Genomic DNA, 19,313 nt, shown 5'->3' with positions numbered 1-19,313 from the left:
GGAGGGGGTGGGTTGTGAAGAGGGGAGCAACGAAAAAAGTGAGAAAAAAAGAAGAAATTATCTAGAAAAAGAACTATCAGAGAAAATCAAGAGTGAAGAGAAAATATTAAGGGAAAACAAAATATTGCTTCCCGGTATCCTGTAAAATCCACTATTGCACATACTCGGATTCAACGAGAATCAAACTTTGCAAGTTTTGAAGGCTGAAATAGTCATTCAAGACTGCAATTTTTGAGCTTGATTGAACTTTGTAGCACGTCCTAGTGAGCTTTCTGTAATCAAACAGATAATGTATTAATGAAACTTTGCTTCATATTTCCCAGGATCCCCACAGCACTAATTTTTATCGCTTAGTTAATCCTGTTTATTTCCTCCTGAATTTACCTTGTTAATTTTTGGCATTCTACGATATCCTTGTTTGTCATTTTGTTTGTATTGTCAGGAGTATTCTCTGCATTTCACTTGATTCTTAAACAGCTAGTTAGCTGCGGTGAGTCAAGGCCCGGTCCACCAAATCCTTCTTTTCATTTAGGCCTAGGATCCTTGGGCCTGAGTGTCACGAAAAAGGGCACTCTCACATTCTTAAACCAAGACCAAAAAAGACTCGGGTGCAAGGCCAAGATTAATGCTAATTGTTGTCCTGATGGAAAATTTACTTTGTCTATTGTTGTGCTTAACCATGTCCATACTTTGAGTCCCAAAAAAGCTAGATATTTTAGATGTCATAAAAAGATGGATGCTTATGTGAAAAGAAGGCTTGAATTAAATGGTAAAGTTGGAATTTGTATCAATAAAAACTATAAATCTATTGTTATTGAAGTAGGAGGATTTAAGAAGCTTCCATCGACTTTGACTTGGGGTGGGAGGTGCTAGAGCACTTCATGACTATTTTGTTAGAATGCAAGAGAAGGATGGCCGGTTTTATTATGTAATGGATGTGGATGATAGATCTCGATTGAGGAATGTGTTTTGGACGGATGCAAGAAGTAGAGCTACATGTGAATATTTTGGGGATGTTATAACATTTGACACAACATACTTAACAAATCTATATAAAATGCCACTTGCTCCATTTGTAGGAGTGAATCATCATGGTCGATCAATACTTCTTGGGTATGGTCTAATATCAAACAAGAATGTTGATACTTTTGTTTAGTTGTTTGAATCATGGATGAAGTGTATGTCAAGCCAAGCTCCAAAAGCATTTATAACTGATCAAGACCAAGCTATGAAAAGGGCAATTGAAATGGTATTTCCTGAAACTAAACATAGGTTTTGTTTATGGCGTATAATGAAGAAAATTCTTGAGAAATTAAAATGATATTCTCAATATGAGATGACTAAGAGGGATATAGAGCACTCTGTATGTGACTCCTTGAGTCGTGATGAATTTGAAGACAGTTGGCAAAGATTACTTGAGATGCATAATCTTCAAGATAATGAGTGGTTGTAATGGTTGTATTATGAGCAACATCATTGGATACCAACATATGTTAAAAATACATTTTGGGTAGGAATGTCTACAACACAACATAGTGAAAGTATGAATGCCTTTTTTTATGGTTATGTGGGGCCGAAGATTGCATTGAAGCAATTTGTTGATCAATATGACGAGGCCTTGAAGAGTAAGGTTGAAAAGGAGAACACAGAAGATTTTATTTCTTTAACTTCAAGAGTTTCATGTATACCTCATTATGCCATTGAGAAGCAATTTTAGGATAGTTATATCAATTCGAAGTTCAAGGAGGTTCAAGATGAGATTAGGAGAAAAATGTATTGTCATCATTTTCTTCTTAAACTATGTTGGGTTAAGATAACTTAACCCCAGTTAATTAATTCAATTACCCAAGTTGATTAATTAGGTTCAATTGCATGTAAATCGTGGAGGCACCAATAAATCACCAATTAAACTAAATGCAACTGAAAATAAATTAATACGGTGATTTGTTGACAAATAGGGAAAACCTCGTAAGGCAAAAACCCCACTAGGTGATTTTAAGATTACCACTCCCAAGAATTCACTAATCAACAATCAAGCGATTACAAGTATAACGAATCTTACCAACTACCCTTGGCCTATCCCGAAATACCAACCTACAATTGAACTTTTGCTCCAATGCCCAATTGGACTTGATCTTGTAGTAGTCTTCTTTCCCTTGATGCATAAACCTCCAATTTGTGACTAACCCTTTGCATGGATCCCAAGTACGTGACTAACTTCAGCAACTTGAACAGATATTATTGGCTGCAAAGTTCTTCACTTCATCAACAATGAAGATCTGGAAGTACTTGGTTACAAAATCCTATGGCGTACAAATACAATAGCTTCACATAGAGAAAATAAGGACTTGTTTGGATTTTTTTTTTCATCTCTCATCACTCAATTTTCGTCACTCATCACTCATCACTCATTACTCATCACTCATCACTTAAAATACCATACCCGTTTGGCACCATCACTCACTTGTCATCACTCAATATTTTTCACACTGTTTGTGGGCCCCATACCTGTCACTCGGTGCAGTTTTTTTTTTTTTTTTTCCAATACCCAAACTCACTGAACCCAGTGAAAAAAGAAAAGAAAAAAGAAACCTAGAAACCCTAACCTAGTGAAAAAAAAAAAGAAAAAAAGAAAAAAACCAAGAAACCGAAACCCAATGAAAGAAGAAGAAAAAAAAGAAAGAAAGAACTAAAGACCGAACCCAAACCCAGTGAAAGAAGAACGAAAAAAAAAGGAAGAACGAACTGACCGAACCCAAGAGAAGAAAGAAAAATGGAGAAAAAAAAAAGGTCAAAAGGTGCGGTTAACCTGACTAGTAAGTCCCTCCATGTGTGTTTAATTACAAAAATGCCATTGAAAACAGAGTTATGGAAACTGAAAACAGATAAAATATGTTTTCAATTTTCATAACTCATCAATCAAAAATCAGAGAGTTGAGTGATGGAAACAAAAACTGGAAACAGAGTTATTGAAATCCAAACAAATTTTTGAGTCATGGGTCCCACCATTTTTGAGTTATGAGTTATGGAAACAAAGTTATGAGTTATGGAAACTAGAAATCCAAACACCCCTAAGTCTCTTGGTCTCTATATCCATGTGTGATGACCTTTAAAATAAGTCTTATATATGTCTAGGGTTGTGAGAAAAGAAACCCCAAACAAATATGCAAGGTTGGATCGAATTTCAGATCTGCATATTCTAAAATCGTAATTCTCGATAGATTGAGCTGCTATCAAGCTTCACATTAAATCTCCATAGAAGGCTTCTGTTGAGTTATCTATCGAGATTTAATGAACAACTTTTCTTCACTTTTTTCTTGGACCAATCTTCATGTCTTTAATACTTGACTTGAACAACATGTTTCTTAAAGTACTAAACACATCTTAGATCTACCCAATTACAAGTAAAGTGCATTTTGTCAAAGGATTAATCAATTTATACAAAATATGACCCTAACAAACAAGAAGGTGCAATTTCTACATATCAAGTTGCTAATGAAATAGAAATTGATGATAATAATACAAAGGAAGTAACCTTCCATGTTTAATGAAAATGAATTGGAGGTACAATGCAATTGTTGCTTATTTGAATTTAGAGGAATCCTCTACAAGCATGCCTTTTCTGTGCTTATCATGATAAAGAAAATTAAAATATTTTCATCAAAATATATTCTTCCACAGTGGAGTAAGGATTTGGAACTATTAAATGTATTTACAATGACTTGAGTGGAAATATTGAAGCACAACTTTATGATAAATTTCACACTTCTTTTTATGAAGTTGCATCAATGGCATCAAAACTAAAGAAAGTTGTATGACTATGATGACAGTTTTAACTAAGTTGAAGGAGAAATTGAGTCTGAATGTGTCAAGTAGTGAAAGTGGTCAAACATCTCATCATACATTGGGTGCGGTGACCATATCTAATGAAGTTATTAATGGGACATCAAAGGAATGTATTAAGGTACTTAGTCCTTCAGTGGCTCAAAGTAAAGGGCGACCGGTGTCAAAACGAAAGGAATCTAAAATAGACCAAGAGATTAGGAAATTGAAAACAAGAAAGAGACAGGAAGGGAACAAAACTAGCCCTAAAAAAAAAGGAAAAGGAAAACAGGCACTTGCTTATTTAATTTTAACTAATAGTCTATTTTATTAGTTTCTTTGTTGTATTATATGTATTTGTTAATCTGAATTACTTGTCTAATTCATCTATTTTCTTTCTAATGAAAGAATTCTCAAGTGGCACAAGAAATTGAAGTCAATGCAGGTGAAATTGGTTTGCCTACTTTAAGTACTCCACAAGAAGATCATGAAATGGGAACACATGAGAGAAGGAATGTTCAGGTATTAAGAATAAGAAAAAACTATGAGATTAATAATTGTTTGAGATTTTAATCTACCATGTAAATAATTTACACAATTGCATTTTACTAATCTAATCGTCTATTAAAAAAAAAATTTATTTTGGTTAGGGTACAAATTTTACTTTTGGTTCCACATCCATCTGTTATAGTCAAGTTGATTGAGTTAGCAGAATTGTTTCTCGAAAGGTATTGCTGTGCAGATTTTCTTTATCTCCCCTTTGACTAAAATGTTTTTTTTTTTATCCGTCATCCAATCATATAAAGCAAATATATTATGTGACGAATCCTTGCCTTTTAATACTATAAATTTCTAGTAGAGTTACTGAAGGATGGCCTGGATGGGTTCTAATGTAGAGGTAAACTTTTGGATGTCACTAAGTGTTTATTAACCTTATTTAGCTGTAGTGAGAATTGGTTTAGAAATTCAGCTGTAGTAATTATTGGAAAAAATAGAATCATGTATGTGTTTTTTTTTTTTTTTTTGGCATAATTTTTTCTCTTGTGATTGATATTTAATTTTTAAGATTTATTTTCAATTACACAGTGTCATCTGAGTCAAGTTTCGAGTGGTGGATATATGATGCCATATTTTAACACTCCTTTATTTCCTAGAAACCAAATGCAAGTATAGTTTATCATTTATAATTCATTTTATACTATTTATTTGTGTTTTTTTGTTAATATATGTAATTTGATTGCAGGGGCTTCCTAATCAAAGAGCGGTAACTAGTATTAACCCAACATATTTTGGCACTCTGGGAAGCAATATACACCAACTATCAGTAATTTCTTAACTTTTATTCAATTTTATACTTGTTAACCATTTTTAATGAAATTTTTATTTGTAGGGTCATCCAAAACAATTTTGAGGAAGTGGATCTCAAGTGCCAATTACAGACTAGCTTAGTGTTTATGGAACACAACAACATCATATAATCAACTTAAATCTTTTGGATCTACTACAAGCATTAACATTGTATATTTAACTATGTCAATTATAAGCACGTCAATTTCTAAATAATTTAATACATTTTCTTCTGTTCTTTATGTAAGCTCAACATCATGGGCATCAGTTTAAGGATCAAGAGGCTGGCAAGTTTAGTAAAAATTAAGTTCGACTTGAATAAGATGACAAACTTTTTGTTTTTCCTTTTTGTGTTGAACACTTTATGGTTCTTCATTTGTAATGGACATTATGGTATTATTTCAGTGAGGAAAAGCTTATATTTTTTTAAGCACAGATGGTGACTTCCATGATATTCTGGCTACTTCATTTTTTTTTTTCTACATTTAGGGGTTCATGAGCTTTCATGATATTCTGGCTACCCACTTAAATCTAACTTTCTATTTTCCACAGTATTATTACGGAGACAAATGCAAATGTTATAGTGGGTAAGGTTGTAACTTGTAAGTAATAGTTTGGATGCTGGAGCTACTTTATGCGAGACAAAGGTATTATAATCCTGTTCTTTTCACTCCCTCTCTTCCTTATATCCTTACATTGCTCCCGTAATTGGAAAATGTGCAAAAGAACATGTAGTTAAACTAAATGATGCTATATTTATGTTGTATATGTGTTTTCATAATTTTTGTAGGCAAGCATTGGACACCGCATGTGAACATCTGAAAGAATATGCGATATTGAATGTAGAGGACCAAGAAGGGAACATCTTTTTGTATTTTGCAGTTCCTTTGAACTTTTTGGCATAGTTTATAAGCATCAAATTTTGTTATCCCTTGCGTCCTTAGTTTATTTTATTTCCATGTCAAAGTGTTGGTAACTTGTTGAATTTACATTTTTTCTTGTAAACTCGATTAATTTGGACATCCAATGTCATTGAAGGTGGTTTAGATGAATTTTTGTTAAAGGTTTTGCCTTTTGGATATGAAGTTACCACTAGATTTCTTTAACATGTTCTTACAAGTTTTGCAGTAACATATGCCCACCTGCACACCTTTTGACATGAGAAAAAAAGAGAGTTTGGTTTCTTTCTACTAGATTGTGGCATATGTCCTAGTTCCATTCAACTCTATTCAAATTGTTGTTGGTGTAAAAAATCCTTTTAAATTTAGAACATTCAATAATCAAAGTAATAACCGAAAAGAATGCATATGGTTGACCTTGCATAATCTTTTAAGGATCCATAGACGACCCAAAAAAAAATTGGGACTAAAAAGCTTGGTTGTTGTTGTCAAAATAATCAAAGTCGTCCAAACACTCAAGACTTTATACTACCTAGATATTGATTTTCCACACTCAAAAACTACAAATCTTCACATTCTTCTAACAAAATAGCGTACCCAAATATCTAGTCCATAACCGATTCAATCAATTATATCCTAAACAAACTTAAAGGAATTCATAAAAAAACCTAAACAAATTTAAACAAATTATTCATAACCCAAAACATATTTACAACAAAACCCTAACAAAATTTCACAAATAAGTACAGTAAAAAAAAATTGAGCTTGCCTTGTTTTCTAATGGATTGTCGCCGCTTGTCACCACTGTTGAGAGACCGTCGTTTGTTGAGCAAGAGGTAAGGGATGACATGATGGCAGAGCAAATAAAAGAGACGAAGAGAGGAGGCACTGAGAGAGATGAGAGACTGAGGGAGATAAGGGACTGAGGAAGACAATTCAGAGTGAGGGAGGAGAGTGAGAGTGAGAAACGGTGATACTCTGTGAGTGAGAGAGACCGGAGGGAGAGAGAAAGAGAGGGACACTATTATGTGACTTGGGAAAAATAAAAAATTACAAGATGTAGGTTTACTGGCCTAAAACTCGAGTTTGCTACACCTAAGTTCCATTTAAAAAAGTTTCTCAAAAAAAAAAGTTCCATTTAAAAAAATTTACCCGATTGGAACTCGAGTTCCATTTGGGTAAATTTTTTTTAATAACTTGGAACTTGAGTTTAGCAAACTTGAGTTTCAGGTGGTTTTTTTAATTATTTATTTTAAATATATCAAATGACTAAACTAATTGGAATTTGAGTTTAACAAACTTGAGTTTCAAAAAGAGTGTACTTAACTAAATAAATTTTGCAGCATGCTATTTGCCTAAAATTTTTCTAAAAATTAAATTTTGCCCCAAACTCGTAGTTTAGGTTTTAGAAAATGTTTCCGTAAAGAAAGAAAAGTTAGAAAAACAAAAAAGAAAGAGTGCTCGAGACATTTTAAAAATAATAATAATCTAATTAAAGTAAAGTCTATCAACTCTGAAATATGATAAAATCCAGGGTGGAAGTGGGTGAGTGAATGAATGTTGAGCTCAAACAGCAATGGCTACTCTTCTACTATCTTCCCACACCATCTCTCTTTCTCAGCCAAACCTTTGCTTCCCCAGAAGGACCAAGAAGCCCCAGGCTGTCCTCAGCAGAACTCAGAAAATGCAAGTCCCCTACGAGTTGAAGCAGGGACAGACCCGTCTTTTCCATAAGCTCCCTTCTGGCCTAAACATGGAGGTCATTGTGCAGAAGGGTGTTGTAGACAAGGACCCATATGACAGAAACAGTGAAAACCCACCTTTAGTATTTGTCCATGGAAGCTACCATGCTGCTTGGTGCTGGGCCGAGCACTGGCTTCCCTTCTTTTCAGCTTGTGGGTTTGATTGCTATGCTCTAAGCTTGTTGGGTCAGGTATCTTCTCTCTCTCTCTCATTATATATTTTTTTCCATTCTTGAAGCTCAAATTTGTGTAGATTTGTATATAATATGACGATGTTAGCTCCATCTTATTCATGATGTTGGTTTGAATTTCTGTGGTGCTATGTCGTAAGTTGGTCTTCATTTATATCTCAAGCTGTCTCTTTTTTCAAATATTTACTAACAATCTTGATGTATTTAAATTTACACATAATATGTGGAACAGGTGTTAATATATTTGATGATCCATGTTTGTTGTTGTTTTTTCTTTTCTTTGAGAGTTGAGACAGTGTGGGAAAAGGAAGGAGACTGAAATTGAAATGTTCATTATTGGGGATGTAAAGGATCCAAAAACTTTATCATTATTTAGAGATTTGGAAATTTTATAGAAGGGTCAAATTCCAAATCAATTTTTTGTTTCTCTATGTGTTCATCAACCCATGATGTCTGAAAATATTTGGCCGCAGACCTGCAGTTGACAAAAACCTAGAGAAATTGATCTTATTGGAAATCTTATGCTGTCCATACTGACAATTGGAGTTAGGCATCATACATCTTCATTTTTTCTTAGTGATGAAGTACTAATATTAGGGAGGTATACACTGAATTCTGTTTATTGCTAGCCTTTATATCTTCATTCACTAAATTTTACCTCTACGCTAGGTGCAATAGTTGCATGTTGTGTCTCCAAGTGTCATGATGGTGTGTGTATGGTCATTACCTCTATACATCATTTCCTAAATTTTAATTACAGTTGCAAATCTTTTGGGTATGGCAATTAGATCTTCTTGCACTAATTATATGTATGTATATGTATACTATTGAACCTATCAAACTACTGGATTTACGTTCTTGTTTGTATGCTGTGGGATTTACGTTCTTGTTTGGCATATCCTATTCTACATGGTCAGGGTGAGAGTGATGCTCCTTCTGGTTCTGTTGCTGGTACTCTCCAGGTATTTTAGATCTCCATTGGAAAAATGGCTCCTTTGAAAAGATAATTTTGATGGTTGTAATTCTTTGTTTTGTATGATCCACGGTTTCCATACTGGATATGATGTTCTTATTTCTATTCACTTCAAATTCTGCAGTAGACACATGCAAGTGATGTTGCTGACTTCATCCAGAAGAAAGAATTGTTACCACCAGTGTTGCTTGGACATTCATTCGGGGGGCTTATTATTCAGTATTTCATTGCAAATGTGAAGAATAACCAGGCTATAGGTAACCTTAGAATTGGTTCATAATCATTTGAAGAAATTGAAGCAATACTCTGTGGATGAGGCATGAAATAAATTTGTAGAATTAGAGACTGCATTTCAGATCTAACTCAATTCTAATCTGCTTGAAAACATTTAAGTCAAATACAGCAAAAACCTTTTATAAATAAACTGTAGTGTCATTTCTTATAATTGATAATCAATGAAAATGTTGATATCTCGTCTCACTATAGAAAGAGTTGTCATCCATAAGGTCATTAAGGTGCACAACACATCAAAGATGTAATGTTAAATTTAAGATACATTGCTTGCACCTGAGACAACTTCTAGAAATTGATTTGTGATCTTTGTATTATTTTAATTTAAAGCCTCTAAAATTGTGCTTGAAGGAGTTATCTAATATCGTTCCTGAAACTGGAATGTGGTCTGAACCACAAGCACATTTTAAGGAATCAGATACTATTTCATTAAAATGCTTCTGGTTGGTCTATTGAAGTCAAATTCCCTTACTATTTTTTCCCTGTTTTGTTTTGTGCTGATTGGGCTTGATTCTAGAAATGGAAAGTTTTTACCCCAAGCTTACAGGAGCTGCTCTTGTCTGCTCTGTACCTCCTTCGGGTAATAGGTGATTTTTTCTATTTCCTCATTTTTATGATATTCTACTTATCAAAAAGAAAATATATATGACGTTCTATTATTCTTTTACTTGAACCTATCCCTGACTGACTCTCTTCAATTGCTTTCTTTAGTGGGTTGGTGTGGCGGTATCTCTTTTCCAAGCCTATTGCTGCTTTTAAGGTATCTACTTTCACTTTTTGAAGAAGATTATATATGTGCATTGTTTGTCATTTACACTCACAAAACATCATGTATTCACAAAAACCATGATTAATTGTTTAATATCTTAGCTTGTCTAACTGGTTACAGTTTTTGACTTTGCAGTTCATAAACTTGCATGTCATAGTTCATTATCTTGAAAAAATGCTGCCTAATTATGTGCAGAATGTTCAAAGAAAAACTTATATTGCTTTATGTTTACTAGTAAAGCTATTAATACTTATGACATCATTGCTTGATCATACAGAAGGTATGAAAACCTTGTCAATTTTTGTCCTCAATTTACCTTGTGTGGGTTTGTCCCCACATGGCCCACCATCACACCTCCACCACTCACAACTCACCATGTGGCGAGTTGTGGCACAAGTTGTGCACTCTTATGTGTCCCTAGCATTACTCCTAAAAATGAAAGTCGGTCATTATTGTGATTTGGATACATCTTTATGAAATTGAGCAGGTAACACGCAGCTTAGCAGCAAAAGCTTTCCAAACTTCTCTTCCACTTTGTAAGGAAACATTTTTCTCTTCAACAATGGAGGATCAACTGGTTCTACGGTTTGTTTGCAATCACTTCTCTTCAAGTCTATTAGCATTTTGTTTACCATGGCATTGAAGAAGATATTTATATCTTTAAATTTGAACATCAGTTTGTGTGTGGACATGCATATATTTCCTTGCTAAACTGTTTTGCAAGGAAAGTTAAGTAATAGCTTGTACCTTGAGTCAATGTTTGGCAAAATCATGCTTGTGAAGCTGATAGTTAAACCCTGCTTGGAAGTTTTGCTAAAATGCACGTTTATGCAAAGAACCTCATTAATAAGGTAACCTCAAAAAAAAATTAAAGTTAGGCAAAAAAAAAAATTTTGGTGTGATGTTTTCTGTTTAACAGACAAAAAGGTTCTGATGCAAAGCTTGTCCCAAATGGAAAATGTGGAAAAAGCAATTCCTAGTAGATATCAAGATAAAATATATATGATTTCTAGTATATTAAAAAAATGATGAAACGCAAATTATAGTATATAAAATGTGATGAAAAGAACATTTTTTAACACCTCCATGGGCTCCTTTCTTGATTTCAAGATCGATCGTGCAGAGTAACGCCTTGTAGTTGGATTATTGATTGATTGTTGGCAGCCATGGTTCCAGGTCCAGTGATCCTAGAGTAGTGGTTTTGGTGTTTGATGTTGGAGGATGGTTGGGCATTATTTTGGGATGATGTTAGGGCTTTAAGAGCGCTATATTTCAAAGCTTTTGAGGGGAGAGTGATGTGACTGATGGAAAAAAATAGTAGGATTGCTGGAGTAAAAAATTGACTCTTAAAAACTCTAGCCAATTTTAATACAAGTAATTGAAAGAAAAATCAAGGTCTTAACTTTAATTATTATTTCTTCATATCCTTTTGTTCACTTAATGCAATTTGGTGATCTAGAAATTTGTGAATTATCAGTTAAAATGAATTGGTTTTGTTTGATATTAGGATGAAGTTCTGAAAACTGCTGATATTGGGTGCACTAGGACAAATATGAATATATTGCTTTTTAGTCCAATGCTTTTGATTGTAAACATTCACTTAAAAATAAATATTCCTTCAAGTAGCCATATTGAGAATCTAAAGTCATATCTAATTCCGCAGACATTTATCCATCTTATATTCTTAAGAAATTTTGCTGATAAAGTTTTTAATTTGTACTTACAAAAAAAATAAAAGAATTGTTAATTAGCTTTGTTCTATGCGTCCAAACGATCTTCGCTTCTGACTTCAGTTTCAAAATTTCTCTACTTCAGGTTTTTCCCTGAATTATGTGGTTTCCAGCAATTACCTGAATTATTAATTTATAATTAAATGTACATCTTGGTGCCTACCTATCTTAGAAATTATGTTCAAATGTGAAGACCTTATGGATTCAGTCCAGTCTCAATTTTGAAAACCTTGGTTTACATTGAAAATAGAGGACAAAAATAGACCTCTCAAATATGAATAGTTTAAATTTTCATTGTATTCCATGCATATGGCTACTTTTGGAGTCAATTGATCATACACTGATTTAGCATGCCTATGCCTAAGAATTTTATATCTTTTCTGTTCTACAAATCTTTATATTTTTTGTTCAATAGTGGAACTTAACCTTCAATTTATTTACTTCTCATCAGTTACCAGGAACTAATGAGAGAAAGTTCAAGGATGCCATTGTTTGATTTGCGGAAGCTGAATGCATCACTTCCAGTTCCTTCAATCTCAAAAGGGTCTGTTGAGCTTCTTGTGTTGGGTGCAAATGATGACTTTATTGTGGTAAACACAAGTTTAACTCTTATTTACAGAGTCTGCTATTGCTGATATTGCATAACATCAAATCTACTTATTCACTATTGCCTGTTTACCAAACCCCACCATTTCTTCTTCTACACCTTTGATTCTACTTTGCAGTTGATATTGCTTCTGACCTGCTATGATTAAGGGGTTTTTTTTTTTTTTGGTAAATTGTAATTATTAGGATGCGGAAGGTCTCAGAGAAACAGGCCGATTTTACGGCGTGTCACCAGTCAATGTTGAACGGGTTGCCCATGATATGATGTTGGATTGTTCATGGGAGAAAGGTGCAAAAGTTATCCTATCATGGTTAACTGCTTTGAATAAGTAGGACCCATATGACTTGAAACAAAAATTTCCAAGCTCAGCACATAATTTAACTCAAAACTATGATATCTGGCATGCTACCTTGAGTAGCTCATGTCAAGGGCACACAGGTGCAGGATTAAGCTGTGTAGTATTCTTTCAGTTGTTCCAATTTTCAGGTGTTTATCCCTTTCAGGACATCGGAAAATTTTGGAATTTTTGGGTGTTTGGGTGTGCTGCAGCATTATTAGTTTTTTTTTTTTTTTTTTTTTTTTATTAAAAAAATCAGTATTATGAAAGAATTGAGCACACTGAAATCTTACCCCTCAAGGCAGTGTTTGATAATAGTATTAAGAGCAAGTATGGATTTATGTATGTATGTTTATCTTAGAATTCTATGTTCAAAATATGAAATGTCTTCCTTGGTCATTTTCATGATTCGACTCCCTTTGAGTGGCATAAAATAAAAAAAAATAATAATAATTTCACTATTAGTCATGTTAGTATTTTTCATCAATCACTTAGTGGTGAGGACTATTTTAATACAATACCAAAATTTTAGAGACTAAAATGACACATTTGAAACATTAAAAATTAAGTGTGTAAAGGTTAAGGACTAAATATGTAATTAAAAATAAAAAAGAATAAATAAGGAGAAGAAACAAATAAAGAAAAAGTGCTGGCTTCATGGTTTGTGTTGAAATGGGTCCTAATAATTTTAGCAAAAATGAAAATTTCAAAGCAAAATGAGAATCCTTAATTGTAGCTCTAGAAAATTATAAATGCAAAATGAATTCTTCATAAAATGCTTTTAACGGTAATCCTGCTTTTTTGTGTAATGCATTTTTAAAAATTATTTGGCAAAGTGGCACTGTTTGAAACTTATTTGGAGAAATATTCTCTTTTGGATTTCATCTTTTAAAGTGACAAGATGAACATGTTGGCTAAAAGCTAATGTGGCCATTTAACAGTTTTTAGTCCACCTAGATCTCATCTCTTCAAGACACAATGTCTCATTAAACACATTTCATCCACCTTCCTTTTCCCTTTCACTCTACTTCAACAAAGACTATCTCCTTCTCTCTCAACCATTAACAATGTTACTGTGGTTTCAACTTTCAATTTGCGGGAGTTTGAGATTTATGTAAACATATAATTAGGCAGTGGAGATAGCGCTTAAACCACAAGTGACAATGCCACCAATTGTCAGTTCATAGATCCCTGGTGTTCCAAGTCATATGTAGGGACAATGGAGGCTACGGTGGCCTAGTTGAGAAGATCGACTCTAGCATCTGCAAATCTCAAATTTGATTTTTTTATTTCGAATTTTTGGATCGAAAATTTTGTGGCTTTGTGATGAAGGGTGTTCGACTTAGGTGCAGGCAAAAAGGTCCAATTGTGGTGGTTGTAGCTTTTTTTTTTTGGGTGCAATCGGACACCATACTTAATGGCTAAATCGAAAATTTGACACTCCATTTGTAAGTTGTAACAACGTCATTTGAACCGTTTGATGAACATAAATTTTATTCCAACATACATTTGAGTTTATAACCATCAAAATGACATGTAGAATTTTCTCAAAAAAAAAAAAAAAAAAAAATGACATGTAGAACATTACAATCAAACCATTCATTAAAAAATCAAGCCACATCAAGTTTTAATTATATGTCAAAATACCATCGGTTTTAATTTTGACGCAAAAATGTGCAATTTAACTTATCAAATAAATCCTACAAGATAATAATAATTTTTTTTTCTCGTAAAAATGAGGAAAATCAAAAGTTAAACTTTACTTGTAGAACACTCTAATTATGACTAAAAATAATTTTTAAATTCGTAACTATCCTTAAAAAAAAAAAAAAAAAAAATCATAAAATCAAGATAAAATTGTGCGAAAATCAAAATTGCCTAGGACATAATTGTTGGTCTACACTCGGTCACAAAATCACAGGCGTGGATAGGCATTTGTGTCCAGTATTCCACAAAATTTAAATTTTTTATCCTCTTATCAACTGTGTATTAAGGTAAACATGAGTTCAAAAACTTAGGGAGGGATGGAAATAAGGGTAATTTTAACTTTCTAATCACTAAATACAATTATACAACCCTTTCATCAATGAAATAGATTTCAGCCCATAGTTTTAGATTAGTGAATTGCTGGAGAAATATTGAAAGAAACTTCAGAGAGACATTAGGTTGCTTCCTGCAACATCACTCTTTCAAGCCAATTAATCCCAACAACTCTAATCTATATTCATTCAATTATATCCTTCTAATACAATCTCGACAATTATTCTCTAGTCATCACACTAGAATCTCCTACATACATCTACACACACAACTCCCTCAGATGTTCAACTAGAATAAATGTGGATGAATCCTAATGGTCTGTTTAGATTGATGGAGAGGGAGAGGGAGAGGGAGTAGAGTTGAATTGGCTCAGAGTTAGCCTATCTTTAGCCAACTCTACTCTACTCCCCTCCATTCCTTCTCAATCCAAACGGGCCCTAAGAGACAAGTAAAGCAAAGAATTTTATATCAATAGAAGAAAGCTATCATACCACTTGAAATAGGTCGTGCATGTGAGTGTAATTCCCTGTTTTATTTAATTTTCATGGTTGAGTGTGAATTATATGATCATGCATTAAATTTGGTTTATGATTCCGTTAAATATTACATGATGAACATATTTAAAGTCAATCAATGGATACCAAAATGACAGGTTGGATGAATAGTGCATAACATAACATAGCCATCACTTTCCTTAAGATCGATCTACAGGTCAAGCAAAATGGATGTCTAACACTTTTCCATTTTCGTAATCTAGCCTCCAGATTCAAACATTGAGTTCATAGATTGAGTCTTTGTCATTTTGTCTCCTTAGATTGTAATTAGGAAACAAAGTAATGTAATTTTTCCTTTTCTTAGATTGTATCTAAGACCGAAACCATACAAATTTTCTCCTTATCATTCACTGATGAAATTATTTAATAAAAAAAAAAAATTAATGGCGGTTTTCTTAATTCTCTATAACAAAATAAGTGACGACTCCATACACATGCACACATGATCAACACATCATCTCTCGAGGATCTCTAATTGGGTAATGAAAAATGCGGATCCACGCAGCAATGGAAGATGTAGAAAGAGTGGATGGTTTATTGGATATGGATTAGGTTAGTTTTGCAAGATCAATTTGAGTTTGCTAGATCTAGGTAGGTGTGGATGGTTTCACAACAATTGCTATGGCTTTGGTTACATGTGACTATTTGATTGTCACGATGATGAGTTTCAAGGGTGACAAATGGAGTATAACATTATGAGTTATCTTTATAATGAACCATGAAATATTCCATCTTAATCATTTTTGAATTTCTTTCTTAGTGGATCTTGTGAGTTCTATGTCGAGACTCGTATTTTCAAGAGATGAGATCCAAAAAATGTTATTTCTTCAAATAAGTTTAAAATAAGGGAAATCGAAAAACTTGCCAAACCATAAGGAAATTGCATTTCGGAAAATGCATTTTATTGTACATTATTGCTGAGAAATTTATAAAATGTGTCTTTGGTACTATTACCAAACCCATGATAAATGGTTGACTAGAAAAACACTTTCAAATAAGAAATTTATTTTAATTAAGTCTTTAAAAAAAAAAAGGTTTGGACATCACTTTTATTTATATATATATATATATATATATATAAAACTAAGAAGTCAATTAAATTTTGTTTTGTTTTGTTTTAATAAATAGGGATTTAAATTCTATTTCTATTTCTATTTCATAGAAGATTAAACCATAATATTAAGTCACAATGCTATTGGTATCCAATTAATTTTTTTTTTTACTTATTAAAAAAATCAAATTTAAATTTAAATTTGACCTAAAAAAGAAGCAATCTTAAATAAATAATTTAAAAAAAAAAAAAAAAAAAAAAAGAAAGGAGAAGAGAGGACAATGAAGATTGAGTCAGCGGCTCCAAGGATTACTAGTTGCTAACTCGTGTGATGCACGGGAAAGTTCTTAGAAATGCTAAATATATTTTTTAATCAAATTAAATGCATTTTTTGTCGGGTTGAGAGAAATTTAGTCAACTTAAATGAACCTTTTCGCTTTGGATTTTAAAGAATAACTCACACAAAAAGGAATATACAAATTTCATTAGGATTTGAGCTGGTCAACCAAGGTAGGTGTGTGTGTGTGTGTCTCTCTCTATATATATATATATAGTGACCTTGTCAAATATTTCTTAATCTGCCAACAAAGAAAATTATTGCTCATTTGAAGCAATTTACAATGTTCATTCTAGGCAAAAGCTTACATACTTTTTGTTGTTGTGATTTACAATTTGAGTAGATGAAAAATAATATGATGTTCTATCACTGGTTATTGCCTTCACAACAAAAAGGGTAAAATTTCAAATCAAAAGATTACATATCACATTTAAAAGAAACACTAACAAAAAGTAAAATATATGATATGCACTAATAACAAATGATCATAATATTCAAAGAGTTTTGTAAATCAACAACAAAATCTTATTAAATTGCTCGGGGTAGCTTTACTAATTATATTTTATCAATAAAAATAATTTTCTTCATAAGACTTGTTTAAGTTATTATATTAAATATGAGAAAACAGGTGCAAGCATACTGTTGTTGACTCTAGACTGTATCACAAAGAGTCTCTCTTGGATTGCTTCATTCTTCTCTGTGCTCTACAACTAAAGCTCCCCCATCATAAGCTTCCTGCCTTGCAAAATTGTGCAGACAAAAGTAGAATTCTAGAATTTTCATTTCCTACTTTTGCAGCCCTCAACAAAAGTTAAGATTCATGATTTTATCAAAATCTTGCATGCCTTTATTATTAAAATTCTCAATATATACACCATTAGCATAGATACAAATTGATTCAAAACAGCTTTATTTTAAAAACACCATAATGCAGAAATATCACCAACAAATAATCGTAATATTTGAAGAGAGATAAATGAAGCAAAATAAAAATAATTAAAATTCAAAAAATGAAGAACCAAATATCAAGAACATAGAGGGAGATTGTTGGAAGCAGAATTAACAAACCTAGCATAAATTGTTAAGATTTTAGACTCAATTGGAAAGGAAGTAACTCTAAAAGTTTTAGCTCACCAAGCTTTCTTGTGTTGTTTTATACCTCCTGGAGAAAGGATATCAAGGGAGTTATAGGATGAGCGGATAACAGACCAAACAAATTGGCACATATATCAACCATCAATAACACACCCAAAATTATAAAAATCGAAATAGATTAAAATATTAGGTTGAGAAAGAACTTAACTGTTTATTTATAACTGCCAAAAATGTTTAAGGATTTCCAAAACTACTAAAGTTTGTTAGGGTTAACAAATCTTATACACCTATAGGAATCTAATTCTTTTCAATCCAGTCAGAGAATTAGATAAACAAACAAAAAGAATAGAAAGATATAATACTTGTTTTCAAAGTTTTCAAGGGCTTTAACTAATTCCTCATACTTACATTCCTTTGTCTCCACCTCTACTTCTACTTTCTCCACCACTCCTGCACCTTTTAAAATGCCAAAATAACCCAACGACATCGTTTAATGCAATATCTTTTAAATTAAAGCATGGACACAATAAAAATGAGTGAAAAAGATCATAAATTTACGTAAACATTCAAAAATTTGGGAATTTAGATTCAGATTATGTAATAAGAACAAAACAGTCGGGTATATTATCTTAAAGGTGTTGTCTAACATAGAACATATTGGGTTGCCGAGCTGTTTGGTTTTTCCTTTACAAATGATGTACGGTAGCTGTTTTTCCTTTCTTTCCCACTAACAAAAGTAGTATTGTTTATGAGAAAAGTTTGAGTTGAAGCCAAGAGAAGAATTTTTATAGATACAAAACATTCAAGGGCAGGTTGTATGATTGAAAACAAATATTTTACCTTCCAACCATTTAAAAGAAATATTTTACCTTCTCACAATGAATTATTGGAAAAACAACTAAAAAGTAAAAACAATTATAATGAGTATAACAATCGCAATAAACAATATGTTCCAACTATTTAAAAGAAATATTTATTTTATTTTGTATAAAAACTTAGCTGAGTTAAATATACTTTTTAAAATGAAAATAGTCTAAAAACAAAAGAGTCATTTTTTTTTCCTCTTTTTTCTTTTATTTAGCAAGTAAACGGAATAATGAACAAATATAGATTCCATAAAGAAAACTATCTACATTAGACAAATAGTGCAATACATGTATTAGTAGCAAAGCAGTAATTGATCTGATTAATGTTTTTATATTGACTATTTATATATAACTTTTATGTAACAAGAACTTTTTTTAAATTTTTTTTACAGAAATTGTTAACAAACCTTGAGTTGATGCAGTTAAGTATGCAAATCTTTATCCAAAAATGAAAGTAGAACCTGCAAAATAAATATATATTTTTAGTTTTTTTAATTAAAATAATTTGTAAAAAAACAGAATAACGAAGATCAATAATAGTGCAGTAAATGACCACCTAAATCAAGTTAATACCTACTCACAAAAACAACAGCGAGAGATTTGTTTTGTTTTAATAAATAGGGATTTAAATTCTATTTCTATGTCATAGAAGATTAAACCAT

At 32.3% G+C, this 19,313-nt stretch overlaps 1 protein-coding gene across 1 annotated transcript; it reads left to right on the top strand.

Moving 5' to 3' along the window:
• The first annotated feature begins 7,570 nt into the window (after positions 1 to 7,570).
• On the top strand, positions 7,571 to 13,107 carry LOC126713886 (uncharacterized). Its single transcript, XM_050413825.1, has 8 exons — positions 7,571 to 8,001; positions 8,919 to 8,963; positions 9,102 to 9,231; positions 9,783 to 9,852; positions 9,977 to 10,025; positions 10,522 to 10,619; positions 12,216 to 12,354; positions 12,557 to 13,107. The coding sequence occupies exons 1-8, from the start codon at positions 7,645 to 7,647 to the stop codon at positions 12,701 to 12,703; spliced, it is 1,035 nt and encodes a 344-aa protein (XP_050269782.1). The 5' UTR covers positions 7,571 to 7,644; the 3' UTR covers positions 12,704 to 13,107.
• Positions 13,108 to 19,313: the final 6,206 nt, after the last annotated feature.

This window comes from Quercus robur, chromosome 2 (genome assembly GCF_932294415.1).
Source record: "Quercus robur chromosome 2, dhQueRobu3.1, whole genome shotgun sequence".
NCBI lineage: Eukaryota > Viridiplantae > Streptophyta > Magnoliopsida > Fagales > Fagaceae > Quercus > Quercus robur.
This window is presented reverse-complemented; position numbering and strand designations above follow the sequence as displayed.